Genomic DNA, 19,070 nt, shown 5'->3' with positions numbered 1-19,070 from the left:
ATCATCTCAATTAAGCCTGCAACTAGCGGTATTAGCGAACAGAGCGTTCGGTAAACTACTCGTGTTCATGTTCGTGTTCGGTAAGCATTCGTTTATATTCGTTTATTAAGGTAAATGAACATTAACAAACAAAATTTAGAGCTCGGTTTATAAACGAACAGAAGATGAACAGTTGTAAGCTCGTGAACGTGTTTATGAACGTTAACAAACACTAATGAACGCTTAACAAACGAACACGAACAAGATTTTTAAAAACCTTAACAAACGAACACAAACACAAATACTCCAAAAACCTTAACAAACGAACACAAACAACCTTCGTTCGTTTATGTTTAGTTCGTTAACAGCCCTACCCGCAACAGCCAAACCACCCAACGTACTTATGCTTGCAATAGTACTACCATAAGCTGCCATAGCTGTTTGAGTACACTATCACATCATCTGATTGGCTGACCATAACAATCAACCAACGATAGTTATCCAAACAAACTCGCAAGGTGCTATAGTAGCTAGCAAAAACAACTTAGATTATATCTCAATATGCTATCCCATTGCTATTTGGATAATTAACTACAACAATCAACTAGGGAGCATCACTGCTGGAAATTATGCAATTTTTGACCACCTGAAAGTGATCTTAAATCAAGTCGAAAGCTTTGTTCCGACCACTTTTAGTATCCGGAAAAACCTTTGTTGCTATTTTCGACCACTTTTTGCTTTCGACTTCATTTAAGATCACTTTCAGGTGGTCGGAAATTCCATAATTTCCAACAATGCATTACTAATCAGTGCACTTGCGAGGTGCCATCATGACATAAATAACTTGAATTCGCGACGCACAATCTAAATTAATACTTAAGTAATTAATTAGTGGCTGCATCCATAACACAAATAATTAAAAGGTACTAATAAGTAATAATGTCATTTAATTTTCCATTCCCCATCTCTATACCGACGAAGAGCGTAATTTCAGGGTGATCAAAAGAACACTAAGACAAAAAACTGAAGTAATACCATATCGACAAATACGAAAAAGAATGGATAGAAACAGTTTTAAAAAAATGCAGGCATGTGCGGGGTGGGGCCCAGAGAGATTAGCAGTTGGTATAGTTGAAGAAGAAGCCAAAGTCCATGTGGGAAATGGGGTTAGTTAGTTGTTGCTTTGCGACCTTCAACGCTTTAACGGCGGAATGAACGGAGGAGGAACAAAAACCGGAGTTGATCTCGCCTAGATACAATACAAATACATACAAGAGTTCTATTACATAGACTTCCACACATAAAATAGGACCTTTAGTAAAGAAAATGTCCGCATGGGTAACTCAGTTAGTCACAGGGTTGGGTGAAGTTTGAGAGAATGATCAGGGATCGAGTCTCACCAGCCACAAGCGACAGTGTGGGAACAATCTCTCAAAGTGAGAGGACTCCTTGTGGGTTTAGGCTCCAAGGTCCTCAGTTCGGGCTAGATTTGTGGTCAAGACTGGTGGCCACAGTAAGCAAATTAAATGTCTAGCCTCTATGTTCAGCTGAGTTATCATGATTTAGAATTTTAGACAACTCCAGCCAAGTTGGTTGGGTTGTTTATTTGGTAACCATAAAATTACAAGTTTGACTCTTAATGGGAGCAGCCCATAGGCCATTTTGAATTTTACCAAAAACGTATACTCATCATACACGGAGTAAGAGTTAAATTATAACATAAATTTCTAGTTTCATTACTCGAGAAATGAAGTTACAATTATTTTTGGTTCAAATTAGAGGTGTATATTACAATGTTTGAAAAATATAAACTAAAACAACTAGAGTTGCATAATTGAGGAATTAAAATTCACATTTTTTCCATTTTAGTTTGATATATATATATATTTTTAAATTGGTATTCTAGGACATTATTTTAGAAGATAGTGGCATACCACCAAAGGTACTATATAGTATCAAAATGAAGGGCATATAATGTCAAAACTATATTATTGTGTGATAACAAAAGAAATAGAAAAAAAAATTGAGGTATCTTACCCGACATGAATCATATTTCTCCAAAAAAAATAAAGATTATTTTGTTGTTTTTATGGTTTAAACTAGGACATAAATATGTGCTAAATTGTCACTTTCACACTACTATTGACCCCCCCTAAATCTTTACTTGCAATTTTTTTGTATATAAATAGAGCCCCACATCTCTTCCCATAGACCCAACTCACCAGTCACCACTAATCCCCCATTCTCTCTCTCTCTCTTCTTCAATGGCTATGGCAACTGCATTCTCTCTTCTCTTCTTCTTCTTTTCAAGCTTCTGCTTCCATCTCAGTTTTGGTGACTATGGTGGCTGGCAGTCTGCTCATGCCACTTTCTATGGCGGCGGTGACGCTTCTGGCACAATGGGTAATTTTTCTTTTCTTTTTTTTGACTAATCAGGAAAAATTTACAGTCACTATTTGAAAGTGTGTACTTTCGTAAATCTGACCTTGTGACCTTAGCTGTCAAATGGTCACAAGTAGTTAAACCAGTCTAGATCAGCTCAAACCTCCGGCTGAAACGAACTTGTAATTAACCTTGTGGTTATCAAGTCAAACAGTTTAAGTAATTAACTCGGTTAAGATTGTCCTATATTTTTCTTTTTGAGTAGTTGGAAAAGTGGGTGGAAATTTAGGATTTTGTGCTAAAGTGTGGGGTTTGAATGTTGCAGGGGGGGCTTGTGGATATGGTAACTTGTACAGCACAGGTTATGGCACCAACATTGCAGCTCTTAGCACTGCTCTGTTCAATAATGGCTTGGCCTGCGGCTCTTGCTACGAGCTTATGTGCAACGGCCCCTACTGCGTCCCCGGCAGCATCACCATCACCGCCACCGACTTCTGCCCGCCCAACCCCGGCCTCTCCAACGACAATGGTGGCTGGTGCAACTCTCCCCGCCAGCACTTCGACATGGCCCAGCCTGCCTACTTGCAAATCGCTATTTACCGGGCTGGAATTGTCCCTGTATCTTACCGAAGGTAAGAATTGACCTCGAGAATCTTAAATTTATGTCATTGGACTACAAATCCCTTGACATTTAATACTAAATATAATATAAATGTGTAGCCTCGCTAATGACTTGTGTATTTGATCTTGGCAGGGTGCCTTGTAGAAAGAAGGGAGGAATAAGATTCACGATCAACGGACACACCTATTTTAACTTGGTGTTGGTGACTAACGTTGGGGGTTCTGGGGATGTCCATGCTGTTGCGATCAAGGGGTCAAAAACCGGGTGGCAACAAATGTCACGGAATTGGGGCCAAAATTGGCAAAGCAACTCCGTTCTGGATGGCCAAAGCCTCTCATTCCAAGTCACCACGGGCGACGGGAGGACCGTCATCAGCAACAATGCCGCCCCTGCAAATTGGCATTTTGGCCAGACTTTTGAAGGGGCTCAATTTTAATTCCAAAAGTTTCACCCAATAGAAACAAAAGAAGTTTAAAGTGTTTTTTACAACTTTACATTTCAAAGGGTGAGACGGTCGGGGGAGGCTCTATAGCCGTGGTGGCTGGTACCACCCGCTTAAGCCTATAGTCTATAGTAAATATAAGTGCTCTTTTCTTCCTTGGAAAAAAAAAAACTACTCCGTTTATATTAAGGATTAGTGTTATATATATAGTTTAGAAGGATATATATTTAGTTATCAAAACAAGAATCTTGTACTCCTGAATCTTCAAACAAGAGATTTGAGGTTCTATTTTCATTTTTCATTAATGTACTACATATATATATATATATATATATATATATATATATATATATATATATATATGTTTAGTTGCGAGCCGGCCATATATAGTTAAACTAAGGCCACATTGAGTATGTTATATATTTTGTATATTTAATACCAATTTGGTGTGCAAGAAAAATTTGGACAATTTAATAATACTATGATTTAATGTGAATTGTGTTTTTACTCTTTTATATTATATTATTCCTTTTTGGTTCTTTTTCTTTTTCTTTGTCTTTTATCCCTTCTTGGTTTATCCCCTTATATTGTAGTGCCTCTGTTTATACCCACCAAGTTTGATACAACGTAAGTACGTTATCCGTAACAATCAATCTAAAGACACTATGTATAACAAGTAAATTTCGGGTGTGTTTGGAAATCCGAAAAATGATTTCTAAATTTTTTTTAAAAGATTTTTAGTGTTTGGATGTGCCTGAAAAATCGAGTCATTTTCCGTTGACTTTGAAAAATATGGCCATTTTGGAGGAAAATGACTTCCGTCAAAATTTGGCGGAAGTCATTTTCCACAGACCTCACAATTATCTCTGACATTGGTTTTCGCAGGTCTGATTTTCGTCGGAAACCATAATTTTTTTTAATAAATTAATTTTAAAACATAACATTTTTTTAATTATTATTATAAATATTTTTATATTCTAAATGAAACAATTAAAATGTTTAATTATATTCAATAAGTCAACTGAAACCACATATCGAAACATACTCCCTTATCAATTTTATGATAGTTGTATTTTCGGGTTAGACACACTTCCTAGTAAGTTTTATGGTATGACGTATGTAGTTGCATTCTCAGATCAAAGCTCAAACTTAAATATCTTGTTAACTTTTCGCCATTTCATTTATACTTCATGATTCTGATATCAATACTTTAGATAGGAATCTAGTGCACTTTTATGCCATTCAAAATAAAGACAAAATTAGTGAATGATTAATTATTTACTGATAAGGATTTCTTAAATTCAATTATGTTTGTTTTTAATGATATATAGTATGATTGGTTAATCGACGGTGCATAATTCACAAGTACATAATTAATGATATGGACATTATTGTAAGGTATAATATTTGGTTAGGATACTATAGCCCATACACAATATTATTTGGTTAAGATACTATAGCCTTATACACAATATTAATGTATCAAAAACTTTTGTTTTTGGTTGACAAGAAAAACTCAGTTACTCAGTCATTATATTACATGAGAATGTATATTGAGTAAAATTCTCTCATGTATAATAACCTGCAAGCTACATAAAAGAGGTAAACTGCAGATGTAGGGTGCAGTTTGGATGGGAAATTTTAAGAGGGAAATTACAAAAATAACATGTATATTGAGTCAGAGTAAATTTGTTCTCTAAAATTGTTCTTTATTATTATTATTTTTTGACATATTATTATACTTAATTTTTTTTTTTTTTTGGACGTCGATATGGTGGCTTGAGCAGTTGGAGTCGTCAGTTAGTAAGGTAGAACACTAGGAAGTTTAGAGAGTCTGAGTGCGTTCGAAAAGGGTAGTGGGGAAGTTTCACTATTTTATCGCGTGTTCACGGTATCGTTCGGACCAAATTGCCCTTCAAAGCAATTTTTCTTATTAAACGATGCCTTAATCAATGCTTATTTGATGATTATGAAGATTTGATCATAGCCGTGCATTGTTTAAATTTAATGACATATATTATTAGACCACAGTTTTCACAATATGGAGCATGACTTTTCTATACCCTCCAACTCAATAAAATCTGACAAAAAATCCACATTTAGATATTATTGTTGTGGTTTCTCTGAAGTTGGTAATTTAATACCGAGTACTAAAATTTGAAATATTTGTACTATTTTATCTCATTTTTAATCCAATCCCTAAAAAAAAAATAAAAAAATGTAATTTGAATTACTTCATATCTTACATGATTTTTTTAAAGTTGAAAATGACATCAAAATTTTACATACAAACCACATTGAAATTACTATAACACAATATATATGTAACATTCATATGTTACAATTGAAACTTTTTACTGTGCGGAATAAAATCCATACTTTTTGTACAAGATATAACAATATATGCCATTTGGGTTGTACGTATTGTCCATATTTATTTTTATAATATTCGGCCCTCGTTATATCGTGCACCAGAGCGCACAATGCATTGTGCGTCTCGCTCTACCCAAAACGACGTCGTTTTGGTGCATTGTCAAAAAAAAAATCCTCTGTTTCGAATACACATAAACTCATAACAGAATATATAGAAACTCATAACTAAATACACATAATCTAACATGATACATAATACACAGAAACTTTTAACTGAATACATAGAAACTTTTAACTGAATACACAGAAACTCACTCTTAACTGAATACACAGAAACTCATAACAGAATACACAGAAACTTTTAATTGAATATACATAATGGGGTTTGGACGGACAGAGTGACGTCAGCAATTGAAACGCGTGCGTTTTGTGCCTGGGCGCACGATATAAATTGCCAGTATTCGGTGCAACCAAGCATCTGCTGGTGTTCCGTGATACAACAAATGGGCCCTTAGGATTGGGGTTCAACCTTTTGAAAGAATGAAACAACAAATGGGCCGGGATTGTTTAATTCATGAACTCAATTGATTATTTTACAAAATTTTAATTAATTTAAGTTGGATTAAATTTTATTTAGATCAAGTTAAAAATATCCTTGTGCATAATATATTAACCTCCGGTTGGAATCTTGTCTAACAATTTGATCGGAATGTTTGGTTGAATATCAAATTAAAATAAGAAAATAAAGCATATTGATAATCAGTCATTAGATAAATATTAAAGAATGATTTTAACCAATAATAAAAAAATATAACACGACTCTATAAATATAAAATTGAATTTTTATTCTATAGTGACCTGTATGAATAAATAAAGAGGAAATTACCAAGTGGCTTGTTGGCCATTGGTATTGGATTGCTCCCCTATGTGGGAGGTCTAGGTTTTGAGCCTTGTTGTAGGCATAGTTTGTATGGGTATGCCCTTCTTTTGTAATAAAAAAATAAAGAGGAAATTGCTTCAAAAGGAATAGACGAATGTAGGGATGGCAACGGGGCGGGGGTGGGGAGTATACTGCCCGTCCCCGGTGGGGACTTAAAAAAATTCCCCGTCCCCGCGGGAAATTTGGCGGGGACGGGGAATCCCCATCCCCGGTCAACTCATAGTCAAAGTGTGAAACTAGTAGAAATAAAAAGAAAAAAAATGAAATGACAATTAAAATTCAACTTTTTTTAATAACATACGAACTAATAAAGTTCAAATTCCAATCCGAAAGATCAAATATATACTAAAAATAGTTTAACATTCAAACATTATGAATTATATTGACTTATTGTTGTTACTTATTGTTGTTATATACACAGTAGTGCAGTAGACGTATTATTCAATGTATACACATTCAAATATTCTATTTCCTAATCCTAAAATAATATTCTATATATATTATTTATTTATTTATTTTAATTTTTTTTTTATTTTCGGGGACGGGGCGGGGCGGGGAGTGGTATCCCCGTCCCCGCCTGGGAGTTTGTGAAATTCCCCATCCCCGTCCCCATCCCCTACGGGGGCGGGGACCCCAACGGGGACGGGGCACATTGCCATCCCTAGTCGAATGGGTGAAATATGATACACGTATGTAGAATCTAATAGTCATGAGTTTGATTCTTGTTAACTCTTCTCGGTCGAACTCGACACACATGATATTCCTAATTCTCTTTTGTATGATTTGCGAGCTATTACAGATGAGCGAAATTTATCCTATACACATTATCTGATAGTGAAAAAAAAGAGGTAATTGAATTGATGTTGGAGATATTAAAGAGGAACTTGAATGATGTTGGAGGTATTAATTACTACCGAGCAAATACATTTTGGTTCCACGAGTATTAATAAAACGGCAATTTTGTTCCACATATTTAATTCATACCAATTTTCATCAATAACTATTGTTTTAGCATCAATTTTCATCGATGACTAATGTTTTAGTGCCAAAATTCATCGGGCCCCATCACTCCTTCGTTTAAGACATGCTGAAATATAAAAGGGAGAAGTGTCAAATAGGCCCATGTACTATTGTCAAGTGCTCAATTTCCACCATGAACTAAATTAAAGGCTAATTAACCACACTTACCTACTAAATTTGTTCAATTAACTTTTTTTGCAGGTAATTGACTTTTTTTTTTTTGCAGGTTACCAATTCAATTATTAAAAAAATAATTTCAAAATAATTTAAAAATTATTATAAAAAAAAAAAATACAGCCACCGGCTGTCCTCGCCGGACAACCGGTGGCTGTATTCTTTTCTATTTTTTATTTATTTTATTTTATTTTATTTTATTTATTTTAATAATTAAATAGGTAACCTGTTATTAACCTGTAAAAAAAGCCAATTGAACAAATTTAACTCGTAGATGGACCTATTTGACACTTAATTTAGTTCGTGGTGGAAATTGAGCACTTCGCAGTAGTAGATGGGCCTATTTGACACTTGTGCCAATATAAAATTATTCATGATATTTTTATCATTTTCAAATTAAGATATCAATTTGAGCATGAATAAATAGATTTAAGCCCTAAGATCGATCTAAATGTGCAATTCTCCTCCTCAAATTAAGGTATGATGAGGAAAAAAAGCTGCAAATTGTGATTGATCTTATGCTTTAAATTCATTTATTAATGCTCAAATTAGGATTTTAAATTGAAAAGGACAAAAATACCCTTTAATATTTTAGATTTCAGCATGTCTTACCCCAAAAGACTGAATCCCCAACCCTAAGGGCCCCACACTCCGACCCGACAGAGCATGTGGGAGGATGTAAATCACGGTGACTCAATGGGTTAGTAGACAGGGCCAAATGCCGGTGCGCACAAAGAATCTGCCTACTTTAGACATAATTCCCACACTACCGCCGCCAAGGTTCGAACCTTGGTCTCTTACTCCAAATACTGCCCACTAAACCATTGATTTCAGCAGGTCTTAAACGGAGAAGTGACTGCCACGATGAATTTTGGCACCCTAAAACAATAATCGTGAATGAAAAGTTGGTAAGAATTAAACACGTGAATCAGAATTGTCATTTTGCATACTCATATGACTAAAATTGGTATTTACTCATTACTAAATAGTGACTACAAATTTTCTTCGTCATCCAAAAAATAATAATAAACAAAAAGAGGAAATTGAGAGATAGAAACAACTTAAAAATGCATGTGCTTTTGTCGGGAGATTGAGCTTAGCGGTTGGTGCTTCAAGTTGGAAATAACAAGTGCATGTGCAAATCGGGTCGTTGTTTTACGTCCTTCAATTCCACACAACCAATCACTATTTCTCCCCGGAATCGCGATCTAAATGAATTGACTCATCAAACAAAAGCAATTTAAATCATGATTGTATTATATACCGGAAATCTAAATTAATACTCACATTTTGAGTTTAAATAGATGGATAATATCACGTTAATCTCATTCCACACATAAAGAAGAGGAATTTGAGATACCTGAATTTAATCATTACTTTCGGTATTATATCAATAAATGCATCACATCAAGGTTAATTATTATGACCTTCAAGTCCATGTAAGCAATCACTATTTCTTGCCAGGAATCGCGGCTTAAAGGAATGAACTCGTCAAACAAAAGTAATTTAATTCATGGTTGTGTTATATCACAAAAATCTGAATTAATACTAATGTATCAAGTTGAAATTAATCACATATATATCCCATAAATCTCGTTCTATACTGATCTTGACGGTAAAAGACTCATTTTGAGCGTACAATATATCAATGTCTATGTCTCACTACGAAGAATCCAAATAGTACAACTTGCAAAGTATAATGTACAATTTTACAAAGAGCACGAGATAGTATAATATTTTCCAAAAAAAATAAAATAAAACTATAATAATAACAAAAAAAAATTTAAAGAAGAATTTATTGTTTGTTCTAATAGGACTTGGACATATCATATGTCTAGTTCCCAAATCTATCCTTACAAGTATTTGTATAAATAAGGCCACCCACACCTTTTCCTAGAACCAAGCAAGCTAGCTCACTCCCCACAAATTCATATCACTCATCTTCTCTCTTTATTTCTTTCTCTTCTTAAATGGCTGTTCCATCAACATTCTCAATCCCCTTTCTCCTACTCTTCTTCTCAAGCTTTTGTGTTCATCTAGCTTTTGGTGACTATGGAGGATGGCAAACTGCTCATGCTACTTTCTATGGTGGTTCTGATGCTTCTGGCACAATGGGTACATTTCAATCAACTTTTTTTTTTTTTTTTTTTTTTTTTTGTCAGGCCATGAGGTGTCTGTCCTCAGACCCTAACTGTAGGAGACACCTTTAAGCCCGTACCATATTTAGACTCATCCACATTCGCACTGGGCCGGCCCAATTAAGGGACAAAGTGCTATCCAGATTGATTTTTCCATACGAGGGGTTCAAACTCCCGACCTCTTTTAAGAGATGAGAGTGCATGGCCACTCATGCCAACTAAGCTGGTTACATTTCAATCAATTTTGATTCTTCGATTCTCGCTATTTTATTCTCGAGACACGTATAGTTATTTAGGACGTAACATTTTATCTTCTTTTTATTTATTGTTTTAGTTAAAAAGTGATATTGACAAAAACTGACAACTATTCAGAACTAAAATATAGGTTCAGTTTCAATTTTGGTCCATTGACTATTTTGATTTTTTTTTTCTCACTTCTTGTCATTGAGTTTAAATCAACTAGATTTAATATTGAACTATTCAAAATGTGTCATTTTTAGTCCTTAGTGAGAACTAAAGTGAGGCATATTACTAGTTGATTACAAACCATATAAAAAGGGGAAAATGAGTAAACTGAGTGTTTTTGAAGTCACATGTAGCAAATTACATTTATGTCCCCATAGTTATTTAGGATTTGGAGTGGTTTTTTAAGGTGTAAATTGTAAAATGAGCAATGGAATGCAGGGGGAGCTTGCGGATATGGCAACTTGTATAGGACAGGCTATGGCACCAACATTGCAGCACTAAGCACTGCCCTCTTCAACAATGGCCTGGCTTGCGGTTCATGCTACGAGCTCATGTGCACCGGCCCCTACTGCCTCCCTGGCTCCGTCACCATCACCGCCACCGACTTTTGCCCGCCCAACCCCGGCTTGCCCAATGACAACGGCGGCTGGTGCAACCCTCCCCGCCCACACTTCGACATGGCCGAGCCTGCCTACTTACAAATTGGCGTTTATCGTGCTGGAATTGTGCCCGTAAATTACCGAAGGTAAAGGGGATTAATATATTTGTGTGTAGAAGCACGGGACTAATTCAGTCGGGTCTTGCTTTGATTCCATTAGAGACGAAGATGTTTGGTAGTAAGTGCGTAATTGCTAACGAATTACGTCTTGAATCTTTGACAGGGTGCCTTGCAGGAAGAAGGGAGGAATAAGGTTTACAATTAACGGACACATCTTCTTCAACCTAGTGTTGGTGACTAACGTTGGAGGGTTCGGAGATGTTCATGCAGTTGCAATTAAGGGGTCGAGGACAGGGTGGCAACAAATGTCACGGAATTGGGGGCAAAATTGGCAAAGCAACTCCGTTCTGAATGGCCAAAGTCTTTCATTTCAGGTCACCACAGGTGATGGAAGAACCGTCACCAGCTTCAATGCTGCACCTTCTGACTGGCAATTCGGTCAAACTTACGAAGGGGCTCAGTTTTAATTTTAAAATTTTAAAACTTTATATTTTTACAGTGCGTTCGACTCAACTAAAGGGTGAAACGGCCCAAGGAGGCTCTATAGCCGTGGTGGCTGCTACCACCCGCTTAGGCCTATATATTATATATATAAGCGTGTGTATTTAATTTTTTAAAAAATGATATTTAATTTGAGGTTTTACTATATATATAATATATAATTATATAAGATGGGAAGGTTCAATTTTCACAAAAATAAGTTAATTCCTAAGAGATACCTTATATGACTGAACCTTTGTATAAGAGATTTCGAATTTTTATTCTCAATGTACTAAAAACATAATTGATTGGTGGTTGTAATGGTTAAACCAAGTCAACAATATCCAATAGAGTGTGTACTTAATCCCAATTTGGTGTGTGGGAATGATTGGAGCAATTTAATAATATGATTTGAATTATGTTATATCCTAGTTCTTTCCTATTTTCGATTTTTCGAGATCATTATATTTTGTTTAGAAATAGCTGTGCATTTAGATTTGAATGAATGATTTTTCCCTTGTAGTAAAGAAAAAAATTTACATTTGTCAGTCAGTAGTTGCCTGGGATTTGGTTAGCGGAATCAGATGTGGTAACAAAAACATACTTTAACAATATGGACAGTGAATAATAGTTGAGGGACCAAAACTGACAAAAAACTCTTACGTAATCTAACAAAGGAACACAGAAGTATAACTCTCTTACTTCAGTTAACGAGAATTGATTCAAACATACATGGGTTAACGAGACTTGATTCAAGCCGTTAGTCAAATGTGGGAAGAAATGGAGCTAAGAGGTGATGAAGTTTAGCACCTGAGATTTATAGGACAAAACCTTAATGATCTTTGTCCTTGGCTACATTCCGAGGTAATCTGCCGATGCTCTCATCCACTATTCTGTAGTGCCGCGAAAACTGCTGGTGTAGCTTTCCAGCGCATCGATCAACATGAGCTTCGAATCTGCTGTACAACGCGGGCACTGTGATGAACATAATAGTCCCTGCAACAACACAGGAATAAAGTTCGGAGATCAATGACTGCATTACGAATCTGCAGAGAAGGCGTTCCCGATATACAATTCTCCCAGCACGTTGATAAGACGAATAGCACAATCCTTATCAAGCCGTGAATGACAATGCTTCTGTTTTTTGTATATTGCTCGGTGTATAAGTGTTAGGATCAAGCGCTTACTGTTACGCCAAAAGCTATAGCTCGTAGCGAAGACGCAACTTTATTTCCTTACTGTATCGCCACATTTTCGAGAGGCAGGTGCTGGACTTTGGCCCTTCAGGCCTCCGCCCAACAATCCCCCGAGGCAAGGTGCTGGACTTTGGCCCTTCAGGTCCAACAATCCCTCGAGGGCAAATTATGCCGTGGAACCCTGTCCACCTTGCAAGGTGGACATTGTTTCAAAACTGTTCATAATTATGAATATATAGTTCAAAAATTATGAACATATAGTTCTATAATTATGAACATGAACATATAGTTTTGTAATTATGAATATAGAGATTCAATAATTGTGAATATGAAGTTTAAAATTATGAATATATAGCTTTATAATTATGAACATAGAATTCTGTAATTGTGAATATAGAGTTCAATAATTATGAATATGAAGATAAAAAATTATGAATATATAGCTTTATAATTATGAACATATAGTTCAATAATTATGAACATATAGTTCAATAATTATGAACATAGCAAGGTGGACATGGTTCCACAGCATAACGATTGTCCCTCGAGGTAGGATGCTGCGCACGAAAAGTGAAAATTGGTTTTTGGAACAGAAAACAGTGCATACCTATATAGGTGAGTGTGAAAATAGAGACCATGCTGCCAATGGTAGACAGAAGCCACAGAACAATCACAACCTGCATTTTTGACAAAATTTAGCAAATACATAACATGGACATATTCAAGAAATTTCTTGACATGGACATCATCTGTAAATGCGCCTCATAAAAGGTAACCGAATAGGTATCATATTCAAGAAAAGTGGGGGTATTAAGGGTTTAATACATTCATTAGCAACTCGCCTTGAAAACAAGTTTCAAATCTTTCCCGAGAGTGATATCGTGAGCCATTAGCAACATATAATTGATTTTGACACGAAACGATGCAGCTGCATTGTTGACCATTTCTTCCGACAAGACTAGCTGAGGCAATGTCTGAGGTTGTCTGCAGAAAACAAAACAGAAATTTCATTCGATATCGAATGTAAACATTGGAAAAACGCATATATTCATAACACAAATCACGGGTTTTTGTATAGGATAGACCGGCCATACTTATTTTTGTAGGCAGCATAGTTGGCACGAAGAAAAAGTAGGACGGTTAAAACCAGCAAGATGTCGGAACAAACTGATAAGAAAGGCAACCCCGAGTGCTCAAACAAGAGCCACGCAACAGTAGCTATGACAATTATACCAAACGAACCACGTCTCCACCTCCACAATATTACATCAGCAGCTTAAATCAACGTGAAATAATGAGTCAGTCTACAAGATTGTCGAAAACGTTGTTAAATAATAGAACTCTCTATATATTTCTTACTTCTCCCTTAACTACACACTGCCATATATATATACATGTTAAACACAATGTAGAAGACCCTTCACATCCCTACTTTACTATCCATGGCCCTTCACATCCTTTGGCTTTTCATATGCCTTGCCCTTCATATCCCTACTTTATTCACTTCTAACAAATGTGAGAAGAAATATACAGCAACAATCATATATGGAAACAAAATGATCTCTAGGACGGGGGCCCAGCCAAGATGGCTAAGGATATAGACTTGTAACCACAAGGTCACGAGTTCAAATCCTAGCTTTCTTGGTTTGAACTGGTCAGCTATGGGCAACCTAGGCTGGTTTACCTCCTTGGTCCTTTGTCGGTTAGGGTCACAAGGCGGAGTTTACCTAGTACACACCCTCGGGTAGAGTGGCTGCAGGTTTCCTCGTCACCCACCGAAAATGATCTCTAGGACATATACAAACCGACTCTTTCAACTGTAACATCGATGATCGATCACACTCTCTATCGACTTCAACTTCACTAGGACCTTATAATTCGGTTGTATTAGCAGCCCGGTTACCAACTATCCAAAAATGCTAGGTTAATTACATGAATGGATTTTGGTAAAGTACATTCTAACTCTTTCACTGAGATAAGCCTGCAAATGCATTGTGTTCTCTAAGTTGCATAGCTGCGATTTCATGCTTTAAATTTCAATGATCACAAGACAGTGAAGACTGAAGAGTTATATATTGAACATAAATTGCCTCAAACATTTATATATATGAATGAAAAAAATCAATAAATGTCTTTTATGATTTAAAAAGAAGCAAGAGTACCTTTACCACCTCCCATCATCTGGTGGAACGAGGATTGCCGGCGGAACAATTTGTACGGAGAGCTCGACGCCGGAGAAGTCGACGTCGACGGAGCACGGGAAGCATTGTTGCTGTTTCTTCTGCCGTCTCCGTCGCCCTCCATGCTACATAGATCGTCGGAATTCTCCATCAAAATTCGCTGCACAGAGTAATCCATCAAAATCCACATAAACTTTCCCAGGAAAATCATTAAAAGAAAAAATCCAGACCTGAAAATCGATCTATAGTCGAGTGCGATTATGGAACGCTTCTACTTTTCTAGTTAAAGTTTCTCCGAAGACTCTTTTGACTTGGAATCTTCAACGAACAAATTGGATACGCCGATGCTAGAAACGACGTCGGTGCAGGAGGGTCGCGACGACAATGGCGAGAGAAATGTTCACGCGCATTTAGGGCAGTGCGCTTCACTCTCCCCGAGTTTTCAATTATTTAAAAAAAAAAAAAAACTCTTTGCGCGTCTTAACAGATAAACGGTGAAGAAGATACCCAAATCAGGTCTCCGTCAGTTCCCTCTCTCCCACAGATTTTGACTGTAAGTCTGTATATTCATATTTGTTAATTGTTATTATGAATTTATGAATTTATGATATTATATGGAATAATGGAATGGAGATGTGCAAACAGCTTTGAATCTTTGATGCATTTACACGCTTGCACCAGACTGTAGTTGAACTGGCCAATAAACTAAAGTGACTGCTCATCTTTTTTGCCCTAAAATAATCAAAACGTTCACATTAATTAATCCAAGTTCCTGAAGTTGGAGAGCTACGACTTCACATACATAGATACAGAAACTCTCTGCACAATCGTCGGATCTATATGAGTTCTTGAAGCTTGAATTTGGTCGTTGCAATTGAATTTCTGCTGATCTTGTCTGTCTACTTTCTGGTGTGGATTGAATTTTCGCGTTTCAACTTAGGACTCTGAGATTCCTTTGCTTACAGTGCTGTTTCGATCTAGATTGAGAAGGTGAAGGGGAAAAGATGAGTGAGGGGAAGCAGTTTCAGCTTGGCACCATTGGAGCTTTGTCTCTGTCTGTTGTTTCATCTGTATCGATCGTCATTTGCAATAAGGCGCTTATGAGTACTCTAGGTTTCAAATTCGGTGAGTTGAAGTTCAGAATTACTCTTCTTTTTCTGCTCAGATTGTGCTGTTTTTTACATTGAGAAATTTTGGTTTGGAACTAACAAATAGATGAAGATAGACTTCATCTTTAGGATCTTAACCAAGACTGCAGTATCCCGGATCCCGCTTAGATCTTAATGTTTCATTGTTTTCGAGTCATTTTTCTGGTTGGCAACTATAGTTGGAAGAGTTGTACAGTAGTAAAATTGAAGTTGCTACCTTTGAGTTTTTTTCCAGAATCACATAATGAATAGTATAGGAATTGGTTATTGCTTAGGTGCTCAAGGAGGATGCTTTAATGGTGGTTAATGGTTTTATTTGAAGCGTGTTTTAAAGGTGAAGAAAACGTTAATGCTTGTTCTAATTTTTCTGTATGCAGCGACAACTCTGACAAGCTGGCATCTGCTAGTTACTTTTTGTTCCCTCCATGTAGCGTTATTGATGAAACTATTTGAGCACAAACCTTTCGATCCAAGAACTGTGATTGGATTTGGCATTCTCAATGGGATCTCGATTGGATTACTGAACCTTAGCCTCGGTTTCAATTCAGTAGGTTTCTATCAGGTATAGCTTCTTCTCTATTTCTCCGTGTCTTCTTCTTCAGTTAAGTTTCATAGGTCCATTCTGTTTCTTAATTCAACGTTACAACATGTTTTAGATGACAAAGCTTGCCATTATCCCTTGCACAGTAATACTTGAGACACTTTTCCTTAGCAAAAAATTCAGGTCAGTCTTTTTAATATTTTAAGCAGGTTACTGGATTCTCTGTTTGCTTCGTTTTCAATATTCCTTTATTTTTTTTTTTTAAAAAAAGGCTATTTTGAAGCTAGCATTATGTACTCTATTCATAATGTGCCTTTTCTGATGAAAGCTCTAAGATTTCAACACATTCTTTCTGTTGGATTATTTATTGAAGCTACATGACTTGCTGAATAATTTAATTTGTAGATCATTCTAAGCTTCACGGTTCTGTTCCCCGATTGGATTTAAAAACCCTAATTCCCAGTGCTTAATCAGTATTAAGATCTTTTGCATTAAGCTGTGAGTACATTTTATCTTATATAGCAGTTTGGAATCTTTAATCTACCACCAGCTCGAGCTTGCAACCATGCTTCTAGGAAATTTGAACATATGTTTCTTTTGTCCCTCTGTTCTGCTTTAGTACTATACTACAATTAGAAAATAATTTCTTTTATTATGACATATAATTGAATTATTGCTCGTGTGCGTACATGAATTGAACTTGATATTTCCTCATTATTACTACAGTAGGAGCATTCAGCTTTCTTTGTTCATTCTTCTTCTTGGCGTCGGGATTGCGACTGTAACTGATCTGCAGCTAAATATGCTGGGCTCTGTCCTGTCACTGCTGGCCGTGCTTACAACCTGTGTTGCTCAAATTGTATCCTTTAATGTGGTTTCTTATACCTTTAACTTCAACTCTCAAATCTGAATACAGTGAAAATGCTCACTCTTTGGAACTGGGAGTAAGTCCAGAAGCCCAATTCCTTAAAACTGTCGGTCTATAATAATTGCGATTTGATATCATAAACCTGAGGTTCAATGATCATCTTAAGAGCTAATGTCCAGAGGACATGTTACCACGTGTCCTGTCATCGTTTCTTGTTAAGTTCGTACTTAACTTCTTTCAGATGACAAATACCATTCAAAAGAAGTTTAAGGTTTCTTCGACACAGTTGTTGTATCAATCTTGTCCTTACCAGGCAATGACTCTATTCTTCTCTGGTCCGTTTCTGGATAAGCTTCTGACTAAACAAAACGTTTTCGCCTTCAAGTACACACCGCAAGTTCTGGTACTTATTGCTTCTATGTTCTCTTGAATTCTAGAACAAGCTCTTGTTTTAATTATGTTCAACTCCTAATTTATTCTCATAATTGCAGGTTTTTATTGTTTTGTCCTGCTTGATATCCGTCTCCGTTAATTTTAGCACATTCCTCGTGATTGGAAAGACATCCCCCGTCACCTACCAGGTTCTCGGCCATCTTAAAACCTGTCTAGTACTAGCTTTCGGTTATATCTTACTACGCGACCCATTTAGCTGGAGAAATATTACGGGCATCATGGTTGCGTTAATGGGGATGGTTCTATACTCGTATTACTGCACTCGTGAGAGTCAAAGAAAAGCTACGGAAGCATCTCTGCAACTCCAGGTGCGAATCTAACACTACTCCTCTTTACCACATACAAATCACGACCTCTCCTAACTTCTCTCCCTGCAATTGCTACAGCAAAAGGAAGACCAATTGCCGCTAGTACAATTAGAAAATGGCACCGGTGTTATAAGCGATATTGCTGCGCCTAAACTTCCTTCCGGGAAAGATCTTCAGGCTTGAAGTTTTGCGTGTTTGAAGCAACTACTATACAAACCGAATTCGTTTGCAACTATTTGCGCTATGGTGAAGTTGGCGAGTTGCAGTGTCGCACAAGCACAGCATAAAGGAGGCTGTTGTTGTGTAAGAGTTATCATGTGAGTAACAAGAATTACCCACTTTTCCACATATGTATTATTGGTTGAATTTTTATCATAACACTATTTAGTTGTAAACAAAAAGGTATACAATTTTTTTTTTGTTCCATCTGCTAAATTTTACACTTTTGCAATCTGTACTATGTATATCAGTTTCTGTTTATATATATGCTTTTAGCTGGAAGTGAAACAGTGAAAATGTGGTATCATGAACATTTGATATATTTAGTCTTGTTATTCTTCAAGTCTTGTTATTTTCTTGAAGCTACATCTTTGTCATTTTGCCTCTTTTACAGACTGCTTTGATCTGCATCTTGGGTAATATCTAGTTGAGTCTCGATTGAACCACATCTAAAGATTCTCCGAAAGATGATACATATTGTTTGATTAATAAATTTTTGTTTTTGTTTTTGTTTTTTTTTTTTTTGTTTTGTTTTGTTTTGTTTTTTTTTTTTTGTTTTGTTTTGTTTTGTTTTTTGTTATTTTTTTTGTTTTGTTGTTTTGTTGTTTTGTTGTTTTTTTTTTTTGTTTTGTTTTGTTTTTTT

At 36.1% G+C, this 19,070-nt stretch overlaps 4 protein-coding genes across 6 annotated transcripts; 3 read left to right on the top strand and 1 right to left on the bottom strand.

Annotated features, from left to right (window-relative positions):
- Positions 1–2,195: 2,195 nt before the first annotated feature.
- On the top strand, positions 2,196–3,719 carry LOC109154973 (expansin-A2-like). Its single transcript, XM_019302704.1, has 3 exons — positions 2,196–2,382; positions 2,687–2,993; positions 3,116–3,719. The coding sequence occupies exons 1-3, from the start codon at positions 2,244–2,246 to the stop codon at positions 3,417–3,419; spliced, it is 750 nt and encodes a 249-aa protein (XP_019158249.1). The 5' UTR covers positions 2,196–2,243; the 3' UTR covers positions 3,420–3,719.
- Positions 3,720–9,818: 6,099 nt separating this feature from the next.
- On the top strand, positions 9,819–11,943 carry LOC109154972 (expansin-A2-like). Its single transcript, XM_019302703.1, has 3 exons — positions 9,819–10,047; positions 10,755–11,061; positions 11,198–11,943. Exons 1-3 carry the CDS (start codon positions 9,903–9,905, stop codon positions 11,499–11,501), a joined length of 756 nt encoding a protein of 251 aa, XP_019158248.1. The 5' UTR covers positions 9,819–9,902; the 3' UTR covers positions 11,502–11,943.
- A 158-nt stretch (positions 11,944–12,101) lies between these two features.
- On the bottom strand, positions 12,102–15,223 carry LOC109154974 (reticulon-like protein B16). The gene is made up of 6 exons (XM_019302705.1): positions 15,121–15,223; positions 14,873–15,050; positions 13,805–13,985; positions 13,553–13,694; positions 13,318–13,387; positions 12,102–12,510 (listed from the first exon to the last, which is right to left on the bottom strand). The coding sequence occupies exons 2-6, from the start codon at positions 15,039–15,041 to the stop codon at positions 12,347–12,349; spliced, it is 726 nt and encodes a 241-aa protein (XP_019158250.1). The 5' UTR covers positions 15,042–15,050; positions 15,121–15,223; the 3' UTR covers positions 12,102–12,346.
- Positions 15,224–15,333: 110 nt separating this feature from the next.
- LOC109154971 (uncharacterized membrane protein At1g06890-like) lies at positions 15,334–18,715 on the top strand. 3 transcript variants are annotated; one of them, XM_019302701.1, is made up of 8 exons: positions 15,334–15,443; positions 15,872–16,015; positions 16,416–16,600; positions 16,695–16,762; positions 17,306–17,438; positions 17,689–17,850; positions 17,939–18,208; positions 18,287–18,706. In XM_019302701.1, the coding sequence occupies exons 2-8, from the start codon at positions 15,895–15,897 to the stop codon at positions 18,389–18,391; spliced, it is 1,044 nt and encodes a 347-aa protein (XP_019158246.1). In that variant the 5' UTR covers positions 15,334–15,443; positions 15,872–15,894; the 3' UTR covers positions 18,392–18,706. The 3 variants fall into 3 exon arrangements, with proteins under 3 accessions (XP_019158246.1, XP_019158244.1, XP_019158245.1); XM_019302699.1 differs by having other exon boundaries at positions 15,367–15,443; positions 15,856–16,015; XM_019302700.1 differs by lacking the exon at positions 15,334–15,443 and adding an exon at positions 15,494–15,799 and having other exon boundaries at positions 18,287–18,715.
- The last annotated feature ends 355 nt before the right edge of the window (positions 18,716–19,070 follow it).

This window comes from Ipomoea nil, unplaced genomic scaffold, assembly GCF_001879475.1.
Source record: "Ipomoea nil cultivar Tokyo-kokei standard unplaced genomic scaffold, Asagao_1.1 scaffold2662, whole genome shotgun sequence".
NCBI lineage: Eukaryota > Viridiplantae > Streptophyta > Magnoliopsida > Solanales > Convolvulaceae > Ipomoea > Ipomoea nil.
This window is presented reverse-complemented; position numbering and strand designations above follow the sequence as displayed.

Coding starts and splice junctions, on each gene's coding strand:
- LOC109154973 (XM_019302704.1), top strand. CDS start 2,244: ATGGCTATGGCAACTGCATTCTCTCTTCTCTTCTTCTTCTTTTCAAGC. Junction 2,383..2,686: donor TGACGCTTCTGGCACAATGG/GTAATTTTTCTT, acceptor TGAATGTTGCAG/GGGGGGCTTGTGGATATGGT. Junction 2,994..3,115: donor GTCCCTGTATCTTACCGAAG/GTAAGAATTGAC, acceptor TGATCTTGGCAG/GGTGCCTTGTAGAAAGAAGG.
- LOC109154972 (XM_019302703.1), top strand. CDS start 9,903: ATGGCTGTTCCATCAACATTCTCAATCCCCTTTCTCCTACTCTTCTTC. Junction 10,048..10,754: donor TGATGCTTCTGGCACAATGG/GTACATTTCAAT, acceptor AATGGAATGCAG/GGGGAGCTTGCGGATATGGC. Junction 11,062..11,197: donor GTGCCCGTAAATTACCGAAG/GTAAAGGGGATT, acceptor AATCTTTGACAG/GGTGCCTTGCAGGAAGAAGG.
- LOC109154974 (XM_019302705.1), bottom strand. CDS start 15,041: ATGGAGAATTCCGACGATCTATGTAGCATGGAGGGCGACGGAGACGGC. Junction 13,695..13,804: donor TATGCTGCCTACAAAAATAA/GTATGGCCGGTC, acceptor TGTTTTCTGCAG/ACAACCTCAGACATTGCCTC. Junction 12,511..13,317: donor TTTCACACTCACCTATATAG/GTATGCACTGTT, acceptor GTGTTGTTGCAG/GGACTATTATGTTCATCACA.
- LOC109154971 (XM_019302700.1), top strand. CDS start 15,895: ATGAGTGAGGGGAAGCAGTTTCAGCTTGGCACCATTGGAGCTTTGTCT. Junction 16,601..16,694: donor ATTCAGTAGGTTTCTATCAG/GTATAGCTTCTT, acceptor AACATGTTTTAG/ATGACAAAGCTTGCCATTAT. Junction 18,209..18,286: donor AAGCATCTCTGCAACTCCAG/GTGCGAATCTAA, acceptor CAATTGCTACAG/CAAAAGGAAGACCAATTGCC.